At 41.1% G+C, this 16,353-nt stretch overlaps 1 protein-coding gene across 1 annotated transcript in view; it reads left to right on the top strand.

The window, feature by feature from the left end:
• CLASP1 (cytoplasmic linker associated protein 1) overlaps positions 1-16,353 on the top strand; it is a 181,232-nt gene that overhangs the window by 142,486 nt on the left and 22,393 nt on the right. Inside the window, exons 31-32 of the mRNA XM_056348183.1 lie at positions 8,640-8,783; positions 10,036-10,142. Coding sequence (XP_056204158.1) covers positions 8,640-8,783; positions 10,036-10,142 — 251 coding nt within the window. The remainder of the gene's footprint in view (positions 1-8,639; positions 8,784-10,035; positions 10,143-16,353) is intronic.

Below are 16,353 nucleotides of genomic sequence, written 5' to 3'. Positions count from 1 at the left end.
TAACTTCACCATGTTATCGCTAATATTGCCAGCAATGTTATTGTGCAATCTTTACGTAGGTAAAGTGCTTATTGAATTTGGATGACAGGCTCGGGCTTTGTGTGGGAAAACGCTTTGATCTTGGAAAAGAGCCATCAGTTTGGGAATGGAGATAGAATGAGGCTTCTGATTTGACTTTGGCCACGGTCTAAAGAAGCCTCCTGTCCAAGGCTGGGATGAATAGAAACTTTTATTAAACATGAGTGTTCAGCATTTGAGAGGATGGAATTGTCTGTGAGGGCACACAGGATCTTAGCATTTAGGAGAAGCTTGTACAGGCTGAAGGGGAACAAGGTCTGCAGAGGTGAAGGGCCAGTGATATTGCCTACCATCTTATTAATACAGGTCTTGTTATTAAAGACTAGCCGAGCTCTGGTTGTAATGATAAATAACAAGATCTGTATTGCCTGATTGTCATTTGGACTACTGATCTCGGGGAAGATGAAATTTTTCCTGTGTGCCAGATATCCTGACTGGCTTCTCTGTTGATAAAGCATTCCTACAGTAGTTTTTTTACAAGCCTGAATGTTGTTTTACATGTTATGAGCAGCTTCATGCCATGTGTGCATCATGTTCTGCCTTCCACTTACGTAATGGGGAAAACTCTCTATTTCAACTGTCTTGTTACTACTGAGCTTGGCCGAGCTGCCCTTGAGTACAGACAGTGTATGGGACTTGATAAGAAACTAGAACCACTGCAGTGATTCAAAAAGCCCAGGACAGTGCTTGTGTTACTAGGATTTGCATGAAGATGAAGTCCCCCTCCAGACTACCTAGGGGAAGGGCCCTCCTTGGGTTGGCACCACCAGTTTGCAACTGAAGTCTAGAGATGTCCAAAGAAAATGTGTTTGGGATCAGATTTTCTTCCTAAAACTGATTGAGAAACTGCTTCTGAATTACACGGGAAAATGAGGAAGATTTCAGAGAGAAAGCTGCAGGTCAACAAATTAATGTGCTCAAACAGCCAATGAAGTTCTATTACTTCTTTAACTAGTAGTCCTAGCTGTCATTTCTTGACAAATTAGTGTCACTTGGATAAGGAAATTGTATCTTATCAATAAAGCCCAGTGCAAGTTTGAATAAAATACTGCTGTGATATGCGTAGGAGGACCAGTGATAGGAAAGCAAACACTTCTAAGGAAGCGAAGTTGAGTTCCTTTGCGATGTACTGCCATGAGACTACTAAAATCTCTTCTGGAGCTTTAATTTTCCATCTAACATCAGGCTGATTTGAGCAATTCTGGGACAGAAGCTCTTCTTTAAAGGCACACCTGAAGACTCTTGGTGAGCTGAAATGGTGGTGTTAATCTTTGCTGGTGCTGGGCAATAAACACTGTTGGTCATAGCCTGTTAGAGCAGCGGTGACAAGGAGGATGTTTGCAGAAATGGATTTGAATGGCAGATTGTTTTAATGTTCCTCAGTCGCAGACTTGCCTTTCTGAGTCAGAGGTTTGTCTAGCAGTCCTGCAACATTCCTGCGCCAGATTTGTGTGTCTCATGGACTCCACGAAGAGCCAAGTTACCAGAGAACCAGGTCTTAGGATTTAATTTCAGGCTTATGGAGTCTTGAATAGGACTATGGCCATACTGCTGAGGTCAGCCCTTTAGCCAAAGGATATTCCTAAAGAAGTCAAACTCGGCCTAAGTGCACAGAATTCCTTTCAAGCATTTAAACATAGTGTTAAGGAAAATAGTGTAATACATCAAAAGTGGTAGCTGGTGGCCTTCAGTGTTTGCTTGATTTAATGCTGTTACAACAAAAAGGATCTCTGTGTCCTAGCTGTGTTTCCAAAATAGTAGCCATCATTTTCTGTTTGTTTTGAGTTTGACGCTAGAGAGCTATGAGGGCCAGAATGTTTTTAGTGCACGCAGTGTCAGGAAAATGGCTTTTACCCAACATTGGTGGCCAGAAAATCATTACGTGCTTGTTGGAAATGTGGTGCTGGGGTAGATTTCCTTAAAATTTAATCTCTTCACTTTATACAGCCTTCTAGTGTCCTTTGAGCTGAAAGCAGTTTGTAATATAAGCACATTTTCTCAGTTTGCTTGAAACATTATCATGCATTAGCTCTTACTATGAGATCAGAAGAATTTGCCTCACAGAATGTGTGTATACTCATGCTTATGTTATTTGTCTGTTCATAATATGCTTGTGTGTACATGCCATTTATATAAATACACACGTACCTACGTAGGTATAGATGATGTATCTGTTTTGAAAGCCAAGATTAGAGGTGATATTTAAATGATGTGTTGTAGAGCCAATCCAGTAAAGAGACCATGGGCTGTGTTTTCTGCACTGTGATGGGTAAGACTGCCATACTTATTCTAGCATTTTGAAACTCTGTGCAGGTTAAAGTGGGTGTTTTAATTACAAACTATCTTACTTCAGTAGACTTTCTTTCTTGGCTTGTATCTTCCCTTCAGAATTCAAACTTGTGTCATGCCAGGTTTACAATAAAAGTTTCTCAGTTGTCAATGAAATGTAGCTTTTGTTTCTAGTCCTGAAACCTGTTTTTGCAACAAATGCCATTTTGTAAGGAACAAAGTTTACTCAGAATAATCTTCATCAGCTTGACTTCTGAGGTAACATCTAACTCTCCAGAAATAATTAATATTTTTGCCGTGGTCTTTGCAGTGCCCAGGTCACAAAACAACAGCATGCATAAGGAGTCATAGCTCATTATAGAATAGTAATCCGATTTTTTTTTGCTGGCACTTGTTTGAGAGGCTTTTGAAACATGTAATGCAACCATCCATGACTTGTAAAAGCCTTTCATGATACTGTGTGCTGTATAAAACAATAGCAGTGTGGATTTAATCTGTATATGAATTCTGTATTTAAATCTGTTAAACAAGTTCTTCCTTTTCAGGATGTGGATGTAAACAGCATATTCTGATAGAAGTCCTTTGGGAAAACTGTGTGTTTAAAAACCTGTGCTCAAGCTAGCATGCTTGGTTTATGTGTGAGCTGATGAAGCCATTGTGCTTCATATTACCCTGTCAGTAATGTGGACATCCATGCTCATCTGATTCTAGACCTGAAAAAGGAACAAGCAGGAGGTTTGGTTTGGTAGATAGTTTGTTAACTTAGTGCCAGCTAACAGCTAGTGGTCTGCTGGAAAGTACACTTAAATAACGCTTGTTTAGAGCCTGCAAACACTCTCAGCAGATGTGAATTAACTCACTTAACATCAGCTGCGCTCACTGGAGAATCGAAGCGTTGCCCTATGCCAGTGTGTGCTAATACAAGCTGCCTAATGTGCCACTGCTGCCTCTCTATCTCAGTGGATCTATATTTGATCTGCAGTTTAGTGTAATTCAAAGTGACACAAGGGAGAGAGCTGCTCTGTTCCAGCATGCCTTAAGTTATTAAAACCACATTTGCCTTAGACTAGATGGTGACGTGAATGATGCATACAGAGTATGATTATGTTTATCAAAAGTGAGTAGATGTTAGTGCAGACCTTCCCCAGACTGATCACGTGGTAAAAGGCATTTGCAGATGCTGTTGGTCTATCAGACTGATGCCTGGACCAGAGGCAGGAGTTTGCAAGTTCTTCACTGCTTCTTCCTCTGAACTTAGAGACGTCTGCGAGGATAGGTGCGGGCAGATGCAAGCACCTGTTCCCCTACTCCTGGCTGGCCAGATGCAAGTGCCATCTCAGTGCAGCACTGCCTTGGCTCTGCGCCTCAGCAGAAGTTTTCAGGTGGTTATGGAGGCCATCAGGAGGTGGCCAAAGCCAAGCCTAGCAGAACTAAGGGATGATCTGTAAGCCTGAGAGTTGTGGCCGATTTAGTTTCGAGCCAGTGCCACCCTTTGCTGAAGGGAATGCTCTTCTGGTTAAAGCAAGTATTAATGTTTTTTGTTACTTGAAATTAAGCAAGCAACTGATTAAAACTGTTCTGCAAAAACATGGCATGTGTACTGCTTAGATGATTCAGTTTAAATCTATGCTTTCTCTAAATAATATCAACTTTCCTGTTTGTCAAACCCAGACCATGCATAGTTGGGTGGGTGAGGATTTGCCAGCTAGGACCACTACAGCTTCCTCAGGGCCCGGTGAAGGAAACTTGGAAGAGAAATGTAAACAGGTAGACTAAAAGCTGTGTGCACTAATCACACTAATCGTGTTTGCAGTCTCAACTCAACTGTCTAGCTGTGTAAAGAGACCTTGACTCGGAGCCTGAAAAGAGTGTGTGTGTCTGTGAAGTGTTTTTTGGCTTTGGTGTGCTTTTCTGTTAACTCTTTTGTTGTATTCCCTCGTAAGCAATCAGGGTATGAGGTCCTCTGCTTTTATGGGGCCCCTGGTGTTGTGAGCCCATCGCCAACAGAAGTTTGAGAAACGTGAAAACTGCTTTCATACAGCTTAGGCAACTAGCCGCTTATTCTGCTTGGTCTATTGGACCAGCGACAGCAGCAATCATAAGGCACTTGCATTAAGCTTAGGTCACTGACCACATTTCCTTTCTAAAACCAATGGATTTTTCCAGTTAGCCTTGATCTTTTTGCTTAATGAGCCCAAACAATTTCAAAGAGACTTTATTATAATTCAACCAATTTGCAGAGGTTACAGTTTTTGATAAATATGGCCAACACCCACTGCTAGGTGAAAACAAAAAAACAGAAGTTGCTAAAGCATTTGTGTCCCTTTAGCAGCTGATGCTGTTTGGACAGCATGAATTGCATTGACCTAAATGTGAAACTTTGGGAGCTGCTACCAGCTTGTGGAACCTGATCCTTTGCTGCATTGTTATAAGTAGAATAATGAAGTTATATAAATGATCCTTTGCAAATGATTCAAGAACCTGATGTGGAGCCAGACCCCCTCACTAGCATAGTTAGGCTCTGAAGTCACTGGAGTTTCTCCAGCTCAAGCCAGCAGAGAACTGCTTCATTAGGATTAGATAATCTGTAGGGTCTACGTTATATGTCACTGAATGGAGATGGATTAGTGTTCCACACTAATGGTACAGGGACACAAAGGCAAGGGAAAATTCAGATATTACTCTTTCTTCAAACTATGTATCATCAAGCACGAGTGTTGCATGGAGAATGTTTGTACATTGTGTACAGAAATAAGTTTTCTATGGCTTGTTTTAAATTTATCTACTCTTCGTAATCTGATGTAACGTAGTAATTTAATGAAACTACGTTAGTAGTTTCCACAAGATTTTCCACAGTTTTAAAACTGAGAAGAATTATCTGTAAAAGATTGCCTTTGACTAGATAAATGTATACTAGATAAATGAAACTTAGAGGGTTATCAGGTGTGTCCAGCTCTAACTATTAAGGCAGGTGTAGAAATGCTAGAAATGCTGCTCCTGATGCCCTTCATTACTGAAATAAAATTAGCTGTATGAGAACTGGAAAGTATTGCAAAAGTGAAACTTGGAGCACATTATAAATGTGATTTCAAGCTAGTGTGGACCTTCCAGCTTTTGAGGACAGTAGTGACAGTCCCTGGTCGCAGAGACCGTCTTTTTAGGTGGTGTTAGCCAGTGTTAAATCTCAAGTAGGAAATTATGGCTGAACTTTCAAATAATAGCTTCTGCCTGAAATAAACCTAAAAGTGCTAGAAGTGGGGTGGCTGAGGACTATTTAAAAAGAACACAGCCAGGGTTAACCCTCATAATTCCAGGGTGGCTTTTGAGAGCTTTACTGGAGCACCACTCCTAGGCTGTAGTAGTACTTGGCTTTATTTCAAAAAGCATTGACTGTAGGTCGTCTTTCAGTCCATGTAAGATTGTAAACATTGTGAGCAGCTGTTCGGCACTTTGCTCAAAGCCCAGTGGCCTGTTTACAGGCAACAACAAAATTGCTGAAGATCACCCAGGTACACAGAACACTGGCAAGACAGCTCCTAAAGACAAGCTAAGCTGTTATTTCGTGCAAAGGGGAAGGGTGGACACAGTCCTGTTTTTTCACTAAAGCCAAAACAAAAAGCTGGAACAAAATTGAAGTGACCTCTGGGAGCTCAAACTTCCCTCAGATGCTCTTGTGGCACATCTGTGCTGTTAGTGTTTGTGTGTAGGGTTAAACCATACCAATTAGGTAACCCTCTGCTTCAGAGTGAAGCCACAGGATCCTAAAGTCCCTGGTGGAGATTTGGTGAACACTTTGCTTAGATATGTGAGATGCATTTTAGACCTCTGGCACACAGGAAAGGTACCTCCAGAGTGTCACATCGTAGGGTGCCTCTGCTGTTGTGCCTGCTTTGCTCTATTTGCTTAGGAGGCCTCCAAGGATGACTTTATTTCTAAGCCATCAGTGGGAGATATGTGGGACAAAGGTATCTGAAATCCTTTCCCATCTCACTGTGCCTTGGGCAACTCCTGACTTACCAGTTGTTATTTCCAGATACTCTAGTCTCTGAGCAGTCTCAGCTTGGGGACCATGTTGATCACTTTTCCCTTTTTTTTCTTTTTTTTTTTAAATGTTTGGGGTTTTTTCTTATTTCAATGAATGCGAGATCTGCTTGTTCTGGCACAGATCATCTGCATGTCCACTCCCTAACCAGCTGGGATATGCATGCCGTTCACAAATGGGAATGTACTTTGGCATGACTTGTCACTTTGCATTCAGTTCAACATGGTGGTTGTTGTTCTGAGATCTCTTGTTTGCAGTAATATTTTTATTACAGAAAATACTATGCTGGTGAAAACTTAAAAGTTCTCGGATGAAAATGGACAGAAATACACGTCCTTGTTGGATACCAGGCAGGCTTCATGGCAGAATTGCCCAAAACTTCAGGTCAGAGGAGGGTAGAGTATAGAGTTAAGCAAGCCATGGGGAAAATTATCTCCCCGTTTCTTTCATTCCTAGATCTTCAATGTGAAGCGAATAATGACACACTGTGTTTCTGTTCAAGTTAGCAAGAGTTTTGGCAGGAGGCAGCATGGTCCATCTGGAATGAAGAGTCTTGAAGACCTGTTGTTTGCTGTAGTCCTTGGAAGCCCGTTGAGTGTGGTGTGCCTCGGTTTCTTGGTTGGCCGTGTGAAGAGGATGATACTTACCAGACTTCTGTGGATGGAATTTTTTTTATATACAAAGCTGTGTTACTGCAAATTGGGGCTGATAGCAGAAGGGATAGCATAGCTTGAATTGCAGTTTGCACACTGAAACAATGAGATACTTCGATTCCGCTCCACTATGAAAGGGGTTTTGTGTACCCAAGTTCATCATCTGCTCAAGGATTCCACTTCACAGGGAACTGTAGATACACTTTTAATTATTGCAACTTTGCAAACACATTACTTACTAAAAACTCCTTCTTTGAATTGATAAGAACAATGAATGTACAGTTAGCGCCACAACTGTGAATTATATTTTTACCTTCTTTAAAGTTCTTTTTCATTTCTAGGTAGTTTTAGAAAGTTGATCCTCAAAAGGGTGAGGCGCAAGTGTCTGCTGTTCTTAAGCCTGTATGTATGCTGTTCCAAACTAAGAGCATGTGTAGATTTGCTTTTCTGTGAGCCTAAGCCAATGCTTTGTATCCAGATATGTATTTTAGGGGTGGCTGTGTCAATGGCTACACCCCCATTGGAGAAGGTGATGCTGCAGGCCATCAGAAGTCCTTCTTCATTGCTTCATTTTTATTGTTCTTTTAATGAATTTTTAAATATATATGTTTTTAAAAATATTTTCAAGGCAAAGGCGGGGGAAAATACTGGAATTGGTGCAATCCACATGGGTTGTATGCTGCTAGGGAAGTCTGGTTAGGAACATGTGATGTTAATTACTCTTGCAGATCTGCGCTCTGTGATTTATTCTGTTTCCATGCCCATTAGGTTCCATTGTCTTAGTTCAGGATACGCAGAGCTGTATGTTTGCTAATAGAGTTAGTGGAGATCCTGTTCTGGCAGCTATTCTTCCAGGCAGATAGGGCAAACCCCGTCCAGTGAAATTAATGGTAAAGTTCTTAGTTGTTTCAGTGGTACCCTGGCTTCACTTACTACGTTTAGGGAATCTAGTGGGGTTTAGCCTGTCCATGGATGAGAGAAAGGTGGTTCTTACCATCCCAGTAGATCTTCCACTTGAGATGGAGTCTTCTGTTGCTGAAACAGCCTCAGTGGTGAGACTCGCAAGGAGAGGTGGGAAAACAGAAGTAAGGATTGTCTGATGAAACAAACTTGTCAGACCCTTAAGAAGTTGGGTGGGAAGAGAACACGCACGCTTAAAATAGAAAGTGTGGGAATGAGAAATTGCACTCCTAGATTCTTCATACTTATCTGAGCTTCTGGTTTTATTTGTTCCCTGTACATTTTTTGCAGTAACTTGTTCAATTGAAATACTTGCTGGACAGGATGATGGTAAGATTTTCTCTCTGAGTGTGAATAGCTGTATACCTCACATCTGAGGAGTTAACGATACAAATGCAAAAATATATTGTAAGCTCTAAGAACTAAAAAGTTAACTATAGTAGTTAGCAATCCCTTAAGACACGTCACAAGGTACACATGAAAAATTTGTCTAGTATGGGAGTCGTCTTTATGAACGAAATGCACATCGTTTACCCTAAGGTTTGTTACCAACAGAATGCCTATTTTTTCAAAGAATGAAAACTGATGGTCTTTTCTTTTTTTTTTTTTCTTTTCAGGCAGCACAGATAGTCCTGATTTCTCTCTTTGAATTGAACACTCCTGAGTTTACCATGTTACTTGGTGCCTTGCCAAAAACATTCCAGGATGGTGCTACCAAGCTCCTGCACAACCACCTCAAGAACTCCAGTAACACCAGTGTGGTGAGAGGCCCTTGTTCTTGCAAACGCCAGAGCCTCAAAGACTCAAAACCACCAGCAGCTCATTGATAAGCTGTTGCAGATACTCAGTAGCATGAATTATCTGTAACTGTTGTCTTGAAGCAATATGGCAACAGAGGCTTCTGTTTGATGTTGCTTTTATAGGGATCATTAAAACCAAAAACTCATTTATTTTTAAATTTAATATAGTCATAACCAGTAAAAATAATAATAATAATAAAAACCCAACAAACTGAGAAGCGCATGAAAGTTGGGTGTGTGCTTTTGAAAATTCTGCCAGTTAACAATCTTTTGGCCAAAACAGAGATCCTGATACCACAGATTTTCTGGGCTTACCACTACTATTGAAATCAGTTTAATAACAGACATACTGCCTACTAAGACGCTTGCAGGATCTTTCGTTGACCTACAAGGTCTCCTCAGTCTATACCTATTACCTTATGTTTTGGTTTTACGTGAAACTCTTACGTATTTTTATTTCTGTGAAGGAATATGTTAGCAGAGGATTTAAGTGTGCTTGTAAACTTCCCCACAGAGCAGCAAGGGTTAGGGTATTTTTTGCCTTTTTATGTGGAAATCTTGTGAAACTTGCTGGAATTTGAACCCTCCTGTCTTTGCACTTCCATGGGGCAAGCAGCCCTTTGTGTAAGCTACAACTGTAGCAACTTCCAGGCGAGTGGATTGGATTCCCTAGTACTTTCGACTTTCTGTGAAGACAGTCAGAATTGGGAGCAATTTCTACTCATTTTGCTGTGGTATAAATGATGGTGCAGGCCAGTGGAAAAAATAAGTTAGATTGCTTACTTATGTTCGTAACAAGCACAATCAAGAATGCTTTAGACAATGTGGAGAAATAGCTGCATAATTAAATTGCTAAATTGCCAGCGTAATGGTCTGCATACTTTGGAGCCTGGCAAATCTTGTCTGAGAAGCTGGGTATCCTGACAGATTGATAAACCGTTTCTCTGGCAATATTTGCAGGTTGTACATGTTGCAGGTGCTGTGGGTTGTAGAAAAGTACACGTCTGCTTTCTTTATCGTCAGAGCAGAACCTTCGAGACCATATTAATGACTACGTGAACCATGGCTGCAGATTTTTAGGTCCAGAGCCAGAACCAAAACTGCACTAAGCTTGTCTAGTGCAAACAAAGGCAATATTTGGACCTGTTGTTGTGTACTCCTGCCTATGCATTGCAACACGTTGCTAATCCCTGTCTTCCTGCTTCTGTGCCAGGGTTCCCCCAGCAATACCCTTGGTCGGACTCCTTCCCGACACTCCAGCAGCAGAACCAGCCCCTTAACTTCACCTACCAACTGTTCCCATGGTGGACTGTCTCCAAGGTAATGCAGCAGGCTAATTAAACCACTTGCAAAATATTAAAGGATTTCAACACTGAGTGTGCATTTGCAGAATGTGACTCACTTTGAAAGCAAAAACAGGACCAAAAGTTTACAGTAGATTGCTCCAAAGAAACAGGGTGTGAGCATGATTATACATGATTGGTGATTGATTTCAGTGTTCCAGTCCTCATGTTATCTGTGTAATATGAATGTCTTCTCTTATAATACTGACTTTCTTTCATAAGTAGGCCTTCTCCAGAATTAGATTTGTGGGTTCAATAAAGGTAATACTGAATGGCAGCATTAGAAATGAGGTCTTGTTAAGGTTGCAAATATCGCAAAGTGTATGATGACTTTCAGGTCAAGGGTTTCAGCTTGTGTCTATTTTTTAGGTGTGCCCTGTTGATCAGTAATTCATCTGACTGTAGTACAGTGCTTGTGCTGCTGGGAGAAGTGCTGAATCTCCTGTTCCCCTCTTACACTTTGTGAGGGTGCAGAACAGGCAAAGGTGGCAGCTGTGTTTCAGTGCTGAATGCCTCTCAAATCACGCTCCTGGCTGCTCACCAGCAGAACACTGGTCTGATCCTTTGGGCAGCAGGTCTTGTCGCAACCAGGCGTTTCACTGAAGGTGCAGATGCTACTCTAGAATATATTGGTCGACGCCAAAACATTTTATTGGGCAAACATGGATTCTTGGATATTGGAATTGTATATATTTTGCACCATAAAAACTTAGAGCAGAGGAGATGGGAATTTAGATGGTATGCTCTGGGACCATAGAAAAATTGGAGGAAAGTATTAGGCTTTTACCTGGACAAGCTTTGATTCATGCTGGGAAAGCTTAAAAGCTCTTGCTTTTGTCTGCCTGCCCTCTCCATGGGAGGTCGCTTTCCTTTGTCATGGAAGAGACTTAGAAGGAAACATTTTGGATGAGAAGTGCAGTTTGTAGTCCATTGTAGTAATTTACACTGAAATCTGTTGATCACCCCTGTCATGACATGCGAAACACTGTCTGGAGGGTTACTTAGAGATGTGAGTTCCCACGTGCCACGAAAAATACAGGCTTTTAGCCTTTAGTGAGTATGTGTACTAATCCAGCAGCATATGAGGAGCACATGGAGATTCCTGAGAAAATTTTGGGTATCTAAATACATCTTTGTGACCTCTAAATCTTCTGTAATCCAAAACTAGAGTGGGAGGTTGCAAGCCAAGGTTGAGATGTCTTATTATGAGTTTTTCAACAAAGATTTTGTTAAGGAATTAAGTTGTAAAATTTCAGGGGAATGGTTCCAACTCTTGCTTCCTTTTTGATTAGTTTGAGCATTGTTGCCCTGATGATGTCTGTCATGGGAGATTATAAACTTAGATAGCTCTCTGTGGTTATGTTGTGGCTTTGCTGGCCATGTTTACATGTGGCACTTACTTTATAAATCCATGAGCTTTTTACCATGCTTTTTAGCTTTGCCACTGGGTTACAACTGTGTTTTGCCACTTCACTCTCTGCTTTTCAATTTGTCTTTGCATTCTCCTTACCTCTTGATGTCAGAATGCACGTATCAAAATATTGATTAAAGCATTCAGTGTATACTTAAAACAAAACTTGCATTTTGTTGTTGCTGTTGTTCTCGAGCATTTTGGGTTTAGTGGTTTTTTTGCCCTGTATGATATGTTCTCAAGGAATAGTTAGAGGGGGCATGTAATTGCAGAGCATTCTGCCATTAAGTTGTCAAGACCAAAAATGCTACTGATGCAATGGGCCAGGAACTTCCTTTAGAAAACAGTCATTCCTTCAGTTTTCTATGGAGTTCTTGGAGATGTTGATCCAAAAATTTAGGTGTCTTTTCAACAAGTATGTCCTGTTCCCTTGCTGGATTTAGTTATTCAAGAGTGATGTGTAAAAGTCATTCTTCTATGATAGGTGAAGGTGGAAGCTGTTGTAAAAGCCCTTTAAAATATTCAGGGGACAAGTTCTACTTTTTTTGGTGAGTGACCTCTAAGCAGTAACAGTAGCTGCAGATTTCTGCCATTTGTAGAAAAGGTGGTGGCAAGTACTGCACATCAGTGGCAGTAGCTTCTGATGCTCTGCTGGACCGCATCCTTCTTGAAAATGTCTTGTGTTTGAACCTGGTCCGGACTTGCAGAACAAAAGAGAATATAGCTCTGTTTCTGAAGAGTTCGTGTGGTCGACCTTCTTTCAGAAAAAAAGGCTTTGAAAGACGTGCTGACAGTTACAGGAAGAAGGGTACACTGTAGTATTGCAGTTGTTGGTATAGATGCTTGTGTCATGTTTCCATTACAAATGCTTGTCCTTTGCTGTTCATCGGTGGTGTAAAATGTTGCTTTTCTCTCTACAAACGTGGAAAATAAGCACACCTGAGTCATTCTGATAGCAGTGTAAAAGGCTAAAGATTTCCCCAGTTTCTCTGTGTAGCTCTCCTCCAAAACTACGCTTGGCTTTATGTTTTTATGGAACCCGTTGCTAAGGGGCTGTACCAAGGTTGTGTATGCCCGTTGCTTCCTGGGGTGCTGCATGTGCAGACCTTGCCTCGTACAGGCAGCCTGAGTGCAGTCAGTTGAAGGATTATGTCCAATTCTTAATGCCAACTTTGGTTTTGAGGATTATAATTTCCTTTGAATTTGTTCTTGATGGACAGATTGGAGGAGTAGTCATACCTAAAGACATATACCTTTGGGGCTGGGATATGTGTAGAAAGGATAGGTTGGGTCCTGTAGGAATATAAAAATGCTGCTAAGCGTAGCTGCTCTCCCATATTACTATTTGTGGACTATATCCTCAATATTAATCAGCAAGGCTTTCTATAGTATATATGTATGCCATGCCCTTAGGTCACATTACTTCTCCCATATTATTGCCATCACAACCGAATTCCAGATGACTAATTTTTTCCTTTTTTGTGTGTGTGTATTTGTGCGTACGTGTATTTGAGCTCTCTGGATAGATTTTCAATGTTTTGGCTCAACTGGACATTGCTGATTCAAACAGTTGACTTACCTATCCACATGATAACAAGTGTCCCCTGATGTTAGTGTCTTCAGAAGGGCAATGTGCTTTCAGGGCTTTGGGCAGAGTCCTTCCTTCCGCTTTCATTTGCTCCATCCAGTTCCCCTTCATGACCACTAGAACATATCCACTGCATCTGTGAGTTCTCCATTTGTACTTCCTTTTTTTGTCGTGACAGTCTTAGTTTTTTGGGATTGGAGCTGTGGGAGAAAGAGGTGTTTTCTGAAGAAGAAAAGCAGGGGAGGGCACTTGGGAAGACTGAAAATAATAGGGAAAACCCCAGACATCTGACTGAGAGGAAAGAGTGTTTCCTGGGCAATGCTCAGATGAATGGCTTGAGTTTGCGTTGCACAGAGGAAATCTGAGATTTAGTAAATGATGTAGTATGACAAAAAGGAAAATACTAAGTTGTGAAGTGCTCCAGCGTAAGAATACTGTTCTGAATAGCAAACGGACTTACGTAAACTCACAGTGTTACTTTCAGGCTCTAAATTTTCACCTAGAATTCTGTAGGAATATTTGAGGGAATATCAAATGAATAGGTTTGCCCTACTGCTTCTGCCTTCATAGCAGTAGTCCAGAAACCTGTGCATAGTTCCAGTTATTAAAAAAGATAGTGTAGTCTTTCAAAGATCTCTGGAGGAAATGCATCAAAATAAAAGGCTAACAATTTTATTTGGTTGTATAAGTTTACTTGCTTGTTTTTTCACTGACAATAGAAAATACAACTAAAAAATGGAATTTGACTCTCAGTATTAAGTTGAGCAAGGCAAGGCATAGAAAAAGAATTAAAATAAGCCACCCACCTTACACAGTAAAGGACAAGCCTGCAGTTTGGTGGCCCATTTGCAGTTGGGTGAGACTAGCTGTGAGGCTTCTGATCAGCAATCTGGGTGTCCGGTGTATTTCCGTAATAGCTACATGTAATGGCTATGTGTTTGATTGCTGGTTAACAAGTGAATTTCTTGACACCACTCTTAATAAGAGTTTTCAACTGGATTTGCTGTTTGCACTGGAAAAATTGTTGACTTGTTTGCCGCTTCTGATCTTGCAATATCTTTCACTTGCATATATACAAATGTGACTTTCTGAGACAGTGTGCTTAAACTTAATAGAAACAAAGCAGTGTCCAGAATACTCTCCCAGCTCAAGCATCTATATTCTTATTTAGAAGATGACTGTAAGAATCTGTGTATCATAAAGGGAACAGGACAAAAACAAACTTTAGATGAATTGGCACATGGATGGATGCCTCGACCCAAAGGTGCAGGATCAAACCAGACCCAAAGGGGCTTGTGGAAGTCTGATGAGAAATCTGAATCGACTTAGATGCTCGTGTCATCCAGTCTTTTCAGGTGTGTCTGCTGGGACCTGGACCAAGTCCCCAATTTACATGACGTTTACACTGTAGGCTGACTTTGACTCATGCATTTTTGGAGTCAGTTTGAAACCTGGTGAAGCAGGATAAGATCTTAAGCCCTGCAGAGGTTTGATGATTGTGTAGGGCCTTGTGCAGGCTCTTCTAGAGGCACCAGGAGCCAAATGTGACGTGCTACCTTTGAGTGTCTGAGAAAAAAATCAATTCCAATTTTCCTTTCTTCCAGGGAGATCCTGTTGCTTGCAAGTACCTGCTTAGAGTTTGAATAGTGATGTGTGGTCAGGGATTGTTTACTTGGAGCATTGTAAGAGTTTCAGAGGCTATATCCATCTGTAAAATTCACTGGTTAGTACAGGCAGGGACTACTTTTGTGTGAACCATATCATTGCGTTAGGAATAAAAGTGGAAATTAATAATGAAGGCAAAACCAATGACTTGTGAGGCTCAATGGAGTATTCTTGTTTAATTTTGTTTCTATTAATTTTTTTTCTCTCTCTCCAAGGCAGCATGACAGCACTAAGCCACTCAGATTATAGTTTCTTTTTTTTTTCTCCCTCCCTCTCCTTTCTCTGTTTCTTCTCTCTTTCGTTTCTCCTCTGATCACGGCAGTCGGTTCTGGGGTTGGAGTGCAGATGGGCTGTCGAAGCACCCCCCTCCCCTTTCTCAGCCTAACTCCATCCCCACTGCTCCTTCCCACAAGACTTTCAGACGCTCTTACTCTCCCAGGTAACAAGCTACCTGTTAAACCAACTTGTCTGAGATGTCACAGTATTATTTACCTTTCACACTGTGAAATTTGTTCCAATGTGGGAAATGATCTGCGGAAGCTTTGGTTGGAAAAGGCAAAGAGATGATGATAGCTTTCAGAGAGCAGAGATGGCAGGCAGCCACTTGCTGCTTGGGGAAGATGCGGCATGCAAGTGGGGGGGGGGGGGAGGGGGAAGGAAAAAAAAAAGGGATTTTTCCAGACCCTTCCTCCCTGCCTGGTTCCTGAATGGGTGTATGTTTCACAGTTGGTTTCCAATGCAGAACACAGTTGCTGAGCACTTTTGGCAGGCACTGGTTGTGTTATGACAGCACAGGGAAGGTTGGCAAGTGGCACATGAGCACTTTCCAACAGGCAAGTGCAGCTCAGTAGTGATTTCGCATCTGCAGTTGTGAATATCCATAAGATGATGAGGATGAAGCTTGCATATATGATTTTACCAGCTTCTTGCACAGTGTGATTGTGGAACATCTTGGAAAATTGTGGTATTTAAATTAAAATTGACCTTACCACAAGACCTGGGGGTTATTGATTGCTAATTTTGACATCTGTTCCTCCTCTGCCCTCGCATTTTGTTCTGGTCTGCGTACAGATCCTTAATCTGTATGCTGGACTAAAGCTGTGTATTGACTTTAATAAAAAACCCCTTCTGAATATAAATCTAATTTGTCAGACTGCTATGTTAAATTTATTTGAATTTTTAAGTTTATACCCTGACAACGTGTAGGTGTGATTTCTTGCTTGTTACCTGAGGAAGGACTTGTATATAGACTTGTCTTGAAGCAAGACATTCCTAATGAAAAACTATTGAAAGAAAAGCAAACAGATTGTTCTCTGAGGGCTCAAAATCTGAGAATCTGTGATGTCTGAGAGAGAAAGTAGAATCCCATAGTCTGTACCTCTGTGAATACCTGCAGAATTAAAATGTGAAATCAATGTTCTGACTCTTCTAGGACACTAAGACATCTGTGGAAGAGACCCATGTTGATTTTTGGAGTCAAACTAGTAGGGAGTTTTTTTTCCTCCTTTCATTACCTGACCCAAG

This window comes from Falco biarmicus, chromosome 8 (assembly GCF_023638135.1).
Source record: "Falco biarmicus isolate bFalBia1 chromosome 8, bFalBia1.pri, whole genome shotgun sequence".
Lineage (NCBI taxonomy): Eukaryota > Metazoa > Chordata > Aves > Falconiformes > Falconidae > Falco > Falco biarmicus.
This window is presented reverse-complemented; position numbering and strand designations above follow the sequence as displayed.